At 43.4% G+C, this 12,227-nt stretch overlaps 1 protein-coding gene across 39 annotated transcripts in view; it reads left to right on the plus strand.

The window, feature by feature from the left end:
• The window catches only part of TCF7L2 (transcription factor 7 like 2), a 176,329-nt gene that overhangs the window by 62,027 nt on the left and 102,075 nt on the right, over positions 1 to 12,227 (plus strand). For 35 of the 39 annotated variants that reach the window (XR_010432352.1, XR_010432354.1, XR_010432353.1 and 32 more), the window contains exon 4: positions 1,063 to 1,164. The exons of the other annotated variants lie outside the window; for them this stretch is intronic. Coding sequence is in view for 32 of the 35 variants with exons in the window: in XM_064663317.1 (XP_064519387.1) it covers positions 1,063 to 1,164 (102 nt within the window). In the remaining 3 variants the exon portion in view is untranslated. The remainder of the gene's footprint in view (positions 1 to 1,062; positions 1,165 to 12,227) is intronic. 39 annotated transcript variants of the gene reach the window in all.

Here is a 12,227-nt window from a genome sequence, read left to right on the forward strand (position 1 = left end):
TTGTTTGGAGTCAAGCACTTCTGGTGCAGTGATCTGGGTACCAGCTTGAGACTTCACCTGTTTGGTGGAAGCCTTCAGCTCTGCTGTGCGATCCAGCTGAGGTGCAATGACTCCTTCAGTGAGATACAGCAAGAGGATGTGCTTGAGAGCAGAAGTTTTAGGCAGTACTTGATGCTGGTTAAATCTGTGGGAACATTCTGCTCCTTCTTGAAGAGTAGCTAAGCTTTTCTTGCTTTCAAATCAACACCCCCTTATGCTGCAGCCTTGCTGCCTGCATGTATTTGGCCTGTGTGCCGATGGCTGTGACATAAAGAAGTTGTGGCTGTCCCTGAGCTCTTGGCCATCACGGCTGGGCCTGAGCACACCAGGCTGCACTCTCACCTTGGAATCAGCAACGGGAGAGCTATTAAGTTTGGCCTTGTCATTAAGTTACCCAGTGCAAACCCCTTAAGGGTTGTCTGACAGAAGATATACAAGAAGAAAATAATCCACAGTGACTTCCAGAAACAGTGAGAAGTAGAGAAAATAGGTGCCAAGACCCAGAGATGCTGAGTCATTTTGGGGTAGACCTCTACCATTGAGGCTCATACAACACAGGGAAGCTCAAGCAGTTGACATGGTGCCTTTGTTGAAAGAAGGCTGACAGATGACCCATTCAGTAATAAGATCATATTCTTAACCTATGATATGTATTTTCCCTCTTCTGAGACTGATACCCACCTTCCTCTCCTTTGTCCCATCCTCTTCATGGTTATGCTATTTTCTTTCTGTGTGGGTTTTATTCTTATAGATTTGCTACAATTAGTAAAATCAATGTAATAATGTCTTTGCAATTTGGTATTTTTTTTTCTTATTCCTGAACTGTATAGCAGTGGTATGAATTGTTAGTTCTGCACAGATTTTGTCTTCACAAACATGTAAAGTTGTCTTAATTTTTGTTTCAGTTCCTTGCATAAGTTTTAATTTATACTTTTTTATCCATGTTACCTAAGATTTGTTATTTTTTTTGCCTTTATTTTCTGAACTCATTTTTCTTTCCCCATTTCTGTTTCCTCCATCCAGTATCTGCAGATGAAATGGCCACTGCTTGATGTTCAGGCAGGGAGCCTTCAGAGTAGACAAGCCCTCAAGGATGCTAGGTCTCCATCTCCAGCACACATTGTTGTAAGTAAACACAGAAAGATGTTCTTCCTTTGTTTGGGAAAAAAAAAAAAAAGGCATTTGACATTAACGACATAGGTTGTCATCAGTTTTCTTTCACACAGACCAAAGGAGAAATACCTCAAAACAAACAAAATCCCTAATGAGTCCATGGTAAAAGGAGGGAATACATTTGTTATTGCTGGGCTGTTTGTGAAATTATCATCCATGTGCCTTGCAGGAGAGCAGGGAGTCAAAAATGCTCTAAATTTGCAGAATTACTTGGTGGCAATGAAGTCCAATCAGGCTGGTTTACATGTCTGACAGTATTGAACTGAAGAAAGTGAAGAGACAGTCTGGAAAGCATTAGAAAAATCAAAACCAAGCCTGTTCTATGGCCTTAACTGAAAGAAATCTTTTCTTATTGCAAAATCTTGAATGAAGGTTTGTGAGAGTTGGTAAGCATTTTACCTGGGTGAAGGCTCAACAGAGCCACGTTCAACAAAGCATGTGTCCCTTTGTGTTGTGATGACTTCTCATTTAGTATAAAATGTGTTATCAAATGTTTACTACTACTTGCAAAATATAAAAATCTCTTTATACTGAGCATAACTTTTTAAAATAGCTTTATTTATTAAGTTTTAACAAAATTTTCAATTCTCGGTTAATTTTTCTTGTGCTTCTATTGTAAAAACAATGTTGAGTTTGTAATGTTTTGTACAAATTTACATGAGAGTGGTTTTATTTTACTTTCTAAATTAGCATCCACAGATGGAAATTGTTTGTTTTTATGGTGATATGCAAGAGAGGTGATATGCAATGACCCATTCTCACCCATATCCAGTGTCAGTGCCATCTCAGCTCTGACTGTTCATCTGGGAAATTTATCTCTGGAGAAGATGGCGTGTAGTGGGTTAGAATATTTCTTCTGAAATAATTCATCATCAAGTTTTACATGATTTTTTTCTACTTTTTTGTAACCACTGGATGATAAGGTGAATTCCAGAAAGAGAAACATTAGTTGTTCTTTATCTTTTGCTCTACAGTCTAAAGCTGACATAGCTAGTAGATTATCCAAGACACACACTGGTTTTGTTAGAAATCTCAAATCATACTAAACATTTCTGAGGAGCTTCTGTTTTCATTGTTGTCTCTTTAAATTGAGGATTGTTAGCCCTTTGCTACAAGTGTCATAGTTCTTTATTTAAAAAGAAAAAAAAAGGAATTCCTGTCTTTTAGAATTCACAGCTTCTAAACCATCCCTCAGTCTGTCAGAGAGCAATCAGAACAGGACTGCTATTTGCCCAGTTGGTATCTAGTGCTGGCTGCTTCACTTTTTCAGAATGATTTTCCTTTTCCTTCCCTGGACTGTCACTGGAGAAAGAGATCAGAGAAAAGATGTGTGGCTGGTTATTCAGAAATCTACAGTCATCAAAACCTGCTGTAATCTTATTCTTAATAAGAAATGAACTAGAGTCACTTTCTTACTTGAATTTTCTTTTTTTTTTAACTTCTGTGCTAGAGGACTGACACAGGACATAGGAACGTTCCTGGGGCTCTGGAGCTGGTGTGGTGCGGTGGTGTCAGGCTCGTAGGAGGTGATGGAGAGGGAGCAGGAGGTTTCTCCTGGCTAGTTGCAGCCTGGGAGGGCAGGCTGAGTTTGGTTGGGATCACCTGACTTCCTACTGCTGAGCATCCACTGTCCCAAAGCCTCTCTCCATTCAGGAGAGCAGGCCTTTAAAAGCCAAAGCAGCTTATCCTACAGGGGGAAGTTGGTTGGGATCGTGCCCCCCCCCCCCGCCCTCTCCATCCCTTCCACCCAGGTGTGGGCAAGGGGGAGACAAGTGGTCAACACAAATATACAAAAAAAGGGTTCAAAAATCACAAATCATTTTGGAAAATGAAGTGAAATCTGCTTCCAGGGAGACTGAGGTTGATCTGCTTTGTATTTTGACCATTTATGGGGTTCTTATGGGTCTCTTTAAAAGCTGTTTCACTCTGCTATTCAATAAAAAGCATATTTACCATAGCAACCACTTAGGCCATGAGGAACATATACTACCTCCGAGATGGAGGCCACCTTCCGAAAGAGCCACAGCTGGCATTTGTAATGTGATCTTTTGTGCTACTTATAATGTTGGAGGGAGAGGAGGCGGAGGAGGGAGCCGGGGGAGAGCAGTGGGTTTTTTTGGGGGGGCGGAGGTTCTGCACGGTTTAATGTTTATTTCTAGCAGCAAACTGTTTTGCCTTGTTCTGTTAAAATATATAAATAAGGGGCAGCTTTTTCCACCCTTTTTCTTGGCATCCACCCCAGGCCACATTAATTTTGTGGAGTGAAAATGGTCTTGTTTTTTGGTAAATAAAGTTAGAGCGGGTAATGGCATTCGGGGGAGATGAAGTGGCTGCAGATGCCAGTTGGCCTGGGATGTGTCAGGCATCTCTGGTGTCCCTGTTGCTGCTGCTGTGCCTGCCTACAGCACCTGGGACCTGGCTGCTCTTACACAAGGCTCTACACCCGTTTCTGCATTTGTGAAAACGCGATTAATCTTTTTATGGAACAATGAGGGATATTTCATGGGCATGCTGATGTTTCTGTGCAAGTGTAATGTGGAGGGATAGAAACTGGTTCTCTACCCTCATTACTGTGTTTTGTCTACCCATCAAGTGTACCTGTGCCAGTTTTTCATCTTTAAATCAGTTGGACTGCCCTGAAGATCTGTAGGAAAATGCTAACATCTGCAAAGCACTTCTTATATTTCCCCTATATCTTAAATCAGGATTTGAGGCCAATCTTTATAGCTGGATTACAAAGGGAGGAAAGGAGAGCGTGGGGGCTTGTTTTTTTTTTTTAATTTTTGTTTGTTTCCCCCCCTCCTTTTTTTTCTTTTTTCTCCCCTTTTTCCTCTCTCTCTTTTCCCTCTCTCTCTTTTCCCTCTCTCTCTTTTCTCTCTCTCTCTCTTTTCTCTCTCTTTTCCTTTATTTCCCCCCCCTACCTCTTCCCCTCTTTCCCCCCCTTTTTAACTCACTTGCTTCTCAGAACTTGGCTGTGACAACCACGAGCTCCATGTCAGGGCTGCAGCCTTTATGCCCAGCTCTGATGAAACTCCTCTGAGTAGTTAAGCTTAATGACTCAGGGCTGCATAACATGACCATCTATAATGTCTTAAGTAAAATCTGTACTATTTGTCAGCCATCCTCCTTTCAGATTTGTTTAAGAACATTAAGTTAAGACTACAAAAATTGAAGCAAAAGACCAGCATGAATAATTTGGCTGAATTGCTGCCTCCAGTGCTGAGGGCTGGGTTAATACTGCTTTTTCATGGTGCTTGAGAGAGTCTCCAAGGCCCATAATGAGTAACAGAATATTAAACTGAAATTATGTTCAGTATGTCTTGAGGAAGGTACAGCATGAGGCTCCATTTAAGACCAATGTATTTATTTGCATTTAGGTGCTTCAGTGGTCTGGTAAGATTCTTGCATCTTGCTCTGGCACAGTCATGCTGCTTATCTGTGTCCAAAGGTGAAAGAAAACTGGGGGGAAAATTGTTTTAACAGTATGCTATTAAGCTTGCTAGGTGCAAATTTTGAATGCAGCCTGCAGATAGTACTAATATGAGGCTGGGATTTTTTTTAAGTGTTTTTAAGTGTTTTAAGAGGGTTATTTCCCTTCTTTATTCTGACTTTTTGATTTCATTGAAGGTGTTAAAACTTTGTAATTTTAGCAGGAAGTTTTGGATGTAAAGCATACCCTGGCTGGGTGCTTCCAAGCTGCTCTAAGGGGGTAGAGAGCTTCTTGTCCCGAAATCCCACATTCAGTGTGCACCTGATCTGATCCACATGTGTGCTGCCGCCATGGTGATAAGGATGAGAGATGAGTGCCCTAGGAGTAGGAGTCTCATATGAACATTTTCTGTTGCAGTGTGGACAGGCAAGTGAAAATGAGCATGGTGTGTCTGTTCAAGATCTCAAAAATCAGCTCACTGCAGCAATCAAGCTCCTTTAAAACCATTTTTATCTCTCTGCATTCCTACAACCATAAGGAGAAAACCAGTGCTGTTCTTCCCTGTCCTCTGCAAAGTAAACAGTGACTTGACCATACCCTGTCTTGGGCAAGAGTGTGGGGTGATTGACCAGTCCAGGGATCCTGCCTCCTGCAGGCTGTACAAAGGCTTGCTTTTAGCCTCCTTTGCATCAGATAAAAACACTGAGAACCCGAAATGATGGTGTATTGGTACAATAAATTTCTTATAAAACAGTTAAAAGATTTAAAAACTTTCCGCATTTTGAAGTAAATGTAAATGTTACCTTGAGGTAACAGGACTTCCAGTACTTTTTGGCCTGGGTTTTCTAATATGTAATGAACACAGTCATATTGTAGACGGAATCCCCAGGAACAAAGAATCACTGTGCAGTGATTCTGCACTGTGTATCTAATTTTTTTCTTTTTTTTTCCTTAAGAAAGTAAAAATCTGTTTTCAAAATATATAACAACCAAAACTGAAGACAAAACCATCTGAAACATACTGAGTGTTCTCAGCCATTTTGAATTGCATGGACAGCGAGCATCTGGGACTGCTTGATGGTTTGGAGAGATAAGGAGTTTTTCCCCAGAGTAGCTGAAGTTGAAGCTGCACAGTCTGCCCTGCCTGGTCCCGAATTTTTTTATTTTATGTGGTTTATACTTGTGCACTTTAGGGGTGGGGGGAAGGCAAATATCTACAAATAATAGCTAGGTTTTTTCTTAGCTAGATTTTAAAATGCACCTACAGTGTCGCAGAAGTGACCATGTGCAGAAGTGGGGTGTCTCTAGATGTCTGTGTGGTCCTGTATGCGTGGTCCTGTATGCATAGAGCCATCTGCAAGTGTAATCTTGTAACTTCCACTCACGGTGCCCCAAGAGAACTTTTAAAGCTCTTGCTTTGTTTGTCTTTAATGTTCTGCTGTAGAGAGGTTGCTCTTCCTCTGCAGTAACCTCTTGAGATGTTCTTGGGTTCCAGGCCATGTGTGCTCATGACAGGACATCGTCTTCCCTCCCTCCCTAGAGATCTGCAGGGTGATAAAGAACATGGTAATGATATGGGGGAAAGGACTTGGGTGGGCATCATTCATGTCACTGCCTGGTATTGAGAGGGACACGTGTGGGAAGGAGGAGAGGGCTGTGCATCTGAGCTGTACCCAATCAGTCTCTGGTGGCTGTTTGGTCACACACCTTGGTGCATGGACCCAATATGCAGATCCCTGAGACTTACACTGCAGAAATACCCATGCAGACCTAATTGGAAAGCTCCTTTAGTGACTCTCTCCTTTTTAAATGCTCTATACTTTATTTGGCTAATTGCTCTGGCAGTTGCAAAGTAAACAAAATGTTTCATTAATACATGCCCAAAAGTGCACATACATCTTGTCCTGAGTTTTTGGAGCTGCATGGAATTAAGCCACAGAACAAATTAAACTTGCTGAGAATTTTGTGGCTAAATCTTTCACCACTAATTCCTTTTGATTTTTTTTTTTTGTTGAAAAGGGTTGTGTTCAAAGAAGTCTGTGTACAAACCAGAATGTTTAGGGCTAAGTATAGAATTCACCTACCGGCAGCCCAATAAAATTATTTTGGATGAATTCCTATAACACACACCCTTTATATGCAGTACCCATTAAATATGAATGGAAGCCTAGTGCTTGGTTTGTGTAGAGCACAGGAGAATTGCAGGCTCCTTAAAAGTAATTCACTTGGCAATTCAATATGTTTGCAAAATAGTTCAGACTTTAGGGGACTACTTCGTGTCCTTGTGTTTACTCTGTGACACAATGTCCGTCCTCTACAGGCCTTGTTTCAGTACTGGAGGTAACTCCTCTGCTCTAATGCTGAGACTGGGGGAAATGCGTAGGCTTGTACCTCTTACTGTGAAGCGAGCAGGAATTTAATGCTTCTGCAAACATCAGTCAGCACTAAAGCACCTTCAGAAGACACCTTGGGGCTGGATTGGCAGCTGGGATGAATTGTCATGCTTGACTGCAGTCAGGAGATCTGTGAGTAGCTCCAAGAACTCTGAAGTATTTGGATGCTGGGATATTTCAGCTGTGAATAAATGCTCTAAAATGTATAGTACTGCCAACCCAATTGTTCTAGGATCATGAGTCAGGCCTCAAAAGATCATGAGGATTTGTGCAGGGGGGCGGGGGGTTGTGTGTTGGTTTTGTTTGTTTTCTGTTTCTTAAATAATGCATTTTTGTATTCTCTTTATTTGTTCTGTTTCCTGAGCCTGCAGGGTATACTCTGCTCATTCTCAAACTTTTCTCTACAGCAGTTCAGGAGCTTGCTGTGTGCTGTAAGCGGAGGTTCTTTCCCTAAACACTTGACTTCAAGGCTACCCCACCTTGAAAAATAGCACGTATTGCTAGGCTGGCTATAAAGCTGTAGGAAGTAGCAACCCTAAGCATTGCTCCAGGAGCAGGCAGCTGAGTAGGGGTGTTAGGATATGCTCAGCACAATATGTTGAACATCCATTTCTTGTGAATCACCTGGCTTGACTTTGGGAGAGACTAGTCCTTGATGCTGCCAAAGGCTCTGGCTCATGAGTACAGGGGTGGGATACCTTGTGATGGCTGCAGAGCTTCCAGGCAGGACCAGGCTCCCTTGACATTACTGGGGACAGCTCAGCAGGTCCTCCTGAAGCAGCAGGTTTATAGCCCAGGATATTGCAGTGAATCAGCCTCAGTTTTGATTTCCTGAAGGGGCTGTGCGGTCTTGCACCTGAGATTTGGCATTTTTGTTTGTCATAGCACACCGATATATACCTGTATGTCTCTGACATACCTGAGTACTGAAACTCTCTGGGTAAAGGGGAAGCAAGACAAAATCTTGCTTATCAGAGATCCTTAAGAAAGCTGTAACTGTGCTGCTTTCAGTGTGGTTGGAAGTGCATCTACTGCAGGATTCTTCGTATCTTTTGTTTATAAAATCCTCCCTATGTCCTGAATGTGACAAAAATATGATCCCTAAATTCTGTCCCCTTTTGACTAGCTAGTCTGGAATACAATAATACAGAGAGCAACACTTAAGGTAGAAACGTACACTAGGAATGTGGTTTAGGAGAGTATTTCAGCACAGAGGAGCGCAAGTTGCATTTTGGATTCAGTCACATGGTAGTTCATGTTTTGCTGGAGCATGTGTGTTAAATGAACTTCTGGGGACTTGTGTGGGCCTAAAATTAAATATCGGCGAGCAGTCAGCTCTCCCGCAGAAGAGCGGATGTGCCAAGAGGAACGGAGAGAATACAGACAGTCTGTCCCCAAAGCCCTGGGCGGGTTCAAGGACTGCAGCAGCAACAGCTCGGCCTTGGCAGCAGGCGAAGAGCCGCAGCAGTGCCGGGTGATGCTGGAGAGCCAGATGGGTGAGCCTGTCAGATCAAAGATGATGTGTACCGAGGGTGGCAGACTTGGCAGGGCCGCTCATTGCAGGTTCTCCTCCCCGCGCACCCTGTCTGCAGCTGAAGTTTGTGGCTGGATTCAATCTGGAGCTTAGAGAAGTAGGTATTGAATAATGCAGCCTCATCTGGAGCCAGAGCCTGCGCTGACTGGAGCAGGAGCAGCCATCATGGGTAGAGCAGAAGATTTAATGGGTCTAATATGGCCCTGGCACCATTTTTTCCCAAATTTCTAGAACCACAGTCTTTCCTTTCCAGTACAGCTTTGGGCCAGTTGAGGCAGAATGTGAAAGCCCAAATATGCAGTCGAAGTAGCTGTCTCAGAATAACTATTCCCCATTATCTCTCCATGCGGCCACTCTTATTCAGCAGTAAGAGGTCCTTTGTGTGGTTTAGCTTAATCCGCTTTGGAAACGGATTAAGCTAAATCTCACAAAGAAACTCTTAGCTCTGAATAACAGTGTCCACACGGAGAGATAATTCGAAATAGTTGTTCTGCATTTTTCAATTCACACTTGAGCACAAAAACTTTCCCCAGCAGATGAGTCCACTTGAATAGGAACTGCCTATTTTCTGTCTAAACAAGGTCTGTGTACTGTGTCCAGGTGCTGTAGTAAAGTAAATAGCATGTATTTATCATTAAAAAGAAAAGAAGGAAGCTGGCATTGCTGGGCTCAGGACCATTTCTTTGCCAAGTTGCTCAAGCCCAGGATTATTGCTTTTCTCACCAGTTTGTGTGGTTTGGGATTAGGTTATTCATGGGATACTTTACTTTCTGGACTATATAGACGTCTCTGCTCTGTCCTATGGAAGAAACTGGAGCTGCCTTACAAGCTGTTGCATAAAGAGAAGGAAGGATGCTTTCTCCTCTGCCCTCTGCAGACCTGTTTGGCAAAGGGAAGACCCATTTTGGAAAGCCTTTGGGGAGTTAGAGATGTTACAGACAACAAGGATTGATGCCTTCATACAACAGTCTCCCACCCCTAATCTCTCCCCAAACAATGTTCTGTGCCTATTTTCACAAAACAAAGCTAGAAATTATTGTCAAACAGACTTGGGGTTTGGATACGCAGTGGGCTGGTGACAGGGGTCTGGTTCCAGGGGAACTTGCCTTTGAGGCTTCACTCGTACCTGACAGATACCTCTGAGTAAAATCATTCAGCACTTTCCCAAGATGGGGAAGCATTGCTCACTCTTCTGTTTCACTAGTGTGGCCAGAACAGATGTCAAGTAACTTTCCCAAATTTGTTTTGAAAAACTGATGATTTACGCATCTGGATTTTAGAGGGAAGCAAAAAAACCCCTGTAGCCCCACAGGAAAGCAAACAAAAAAAAAGGGAAAGTGAAGTAGTTTTTGAAATCTAAACCTTAAATCCTAACATGTATCAGACCTGAGAGGAAAGTTACTTCTGGTGTTAGATGCTGTCAGGACACTGTGTATCTATGAGTCCTTGTGTCAGATGTACTTTATGTCTCATCTCTTGGAATTAGTAAGTTTGGGGAAGCTGAACCAATCCTTCCTCTACCTTGGCAGGCAGTAGCCATGCACCCTGACTTGAATCTGTAGAAGTGATATATACAAAATGAGAAATAGGCTGGTATTGGGTCCTGGACATGCATGTTTTGAGCGCACACGTTTGTGTGTATACAAGAGGAAGGATGCTTTCTGAATAGCCTCCCTGATGGAAGAAGTAACCAAATCTTTGGTGTTGTTTTTTGGTGTTGGTGGTTTTTTTTTTTTTTTTTTTGCAACCCCATCTCTTTACCTTCTTGGTGCAGATTAAGGACCTGATGGTGTCCCTGGACCCTGCAGAAAGAGGTGGGTCTGTGCTAGTTTCCTAGGAGAGGCGAGTGGTTCTCTAACATGCATTTTTCCTGTTGGCACGACTCAAAGACTTCTTAACTGCTATTACTGTGGAAACTAGCTTCCCCTTCCCTTTTACTTTTCAGGCCTTGGTTCAAGAAATCATTAAACATGCCTCAATGTCCATCAGTGTTCAGGACAACACTTAAGTTTGTGCTCAAAGTATTGTCTTCTGTAATGATGCTTTTCTGAGCCGAAGTGCTGGAAATGAGCATTATATGAAATAAAATCCCTTGCTGTGAGATGGTTGTGGCCTCTACCTGTCCTCCATCTAGCAAGTGCTGAGAAAGGAGAAAGGGAGAGAGGGAATAGCATGTCCTGAACTCTTCTCCCCTTGAGCTTGTCCTTATACTGATGTATTTCTTCCCAGGGCTGTAGGAGGAGTAGTAGAAGACAAGCTGAAGAAGGGTTTACTTCTCTTGTTGCTCATCTGACCACTGGAAAATGGTCAAAAATCTATCCATGGTCTCCTCTCCTGGCTGGAAAAGATAGTGTCTGGGAGAGGAAAGACAAAAGAAGACAATTTTGCCCCATTCTATACCTGCAGAGTTCTGCAGTGTTAGTATTGAGTGTTGTTGGGGATGTGACTGACATGTAATAAGGAAATGATGTTTTACAGAGGAAGGCAGAGAGAAGGGACCTGAAGTCCTCCAGACTTTCCTAGTGTGCACTTACGGCTGTGAACACTTCTCCTGCCAAGCAGCTGCATGGAAGCAGTATCATTAGAAAACCCCAAATGTCTGCAGTGCAGTTTTTCCTGGCGGCAGAACTTCTGTCACTGCACGTTGGGCATGTCTACGTGGTTAGTTAATATGAAGCAAGCAAAGGCTGGAATTGCTAAAGCTGTAGGTGCTCCACATTGACTCCCCCTCTCAATGCTTTTCAGGCATGCTGGGCTCTTTGGAGGGAAGTCATTTACTGAACATGAAATAACCTGCTCCTCATTAAAGGGCTCTGATGTCCAGGACGGGTTACTTTGGGATAAGCTCTGGTGTGAATCTGAGGCATGCTGGTTGCTCCACAGTTGCTGCCCGGGGGATAAGCATGAGGTAGCAGCTGCCATTTGGTCTGAAGGCGTCCAGAGCCAAGCACGTGGCCGGGAAGTTACGGAGGTGCTGTAAGACCTCGGCGAGGCTCACCCTGCAGTAACTTGTCCTGCTCATCATGCCCAGAGCACGTCCAGGGAGCGTCCACTCACATTAGATGGACTGTTAAGCTCCGTTGCTGCGTAGGCAATCACTTGGCCACTTCAGATCCCTTCATTGGGGAATCTGTGGGATGAGTAAACAGTGAGAAAATGTGAGGGAGCAGCCCCAGCACTGGTGGGAGTGGAGAACGGCCAAAGAGCTGGCGCCGTGTTTTCTTCTGGCCAGCTCAGCTGCTGCTCGCCTGGGCATCCCTCTGGGCTTGTGACTCTTAAATTAAAGCATCATCCTACTGTTCACTGGTGGTTGGGATTGGGTACCTTAGTCTGGGGTTGGAATATTAGGTACCCTTCCCAAGTGTGTTTCAAGCCTGATGGTTACTTCTCCCCATGTTTCAGTTCTGTGATTGTATAAGGAGTAGGTCAGCGTGCTTGGTGCAAATTAAAGGTAATTTCATTATCACTTTGTTGTTACCTGTATTTAGGAAGATCTAATAGGCAAACTACTGTCAGAAAAGCAGATTGTTGTCCCTGCCTCAGATTTCCCAGATCCAGGGGAGAAGGGGCTGTGCAGTGCAAGGACGGCAGGGGTTGGGTTGCTGTACGCGTGTGGTGTGACGGGCACCGTATGCTCACGTCCTTTTCCCAGAAAGGT

Source organism: Pseudopipra pipra, chromosome 8 (genome assembly GCF_036250125.1).
Source record: "Pseudopipra pipra isolate bDixPip1 chromosome 8, bDixPip1.hap1, whole genome shotgun sequence".
In the NCBI taxonomy this organism is placed as follows: domain Eukaryota; kingdom Metazoa; phylum Chordata; class Aves; order Passeriformes; family Pipridae; genus Pseudopipra; species Pseudopipra pipra.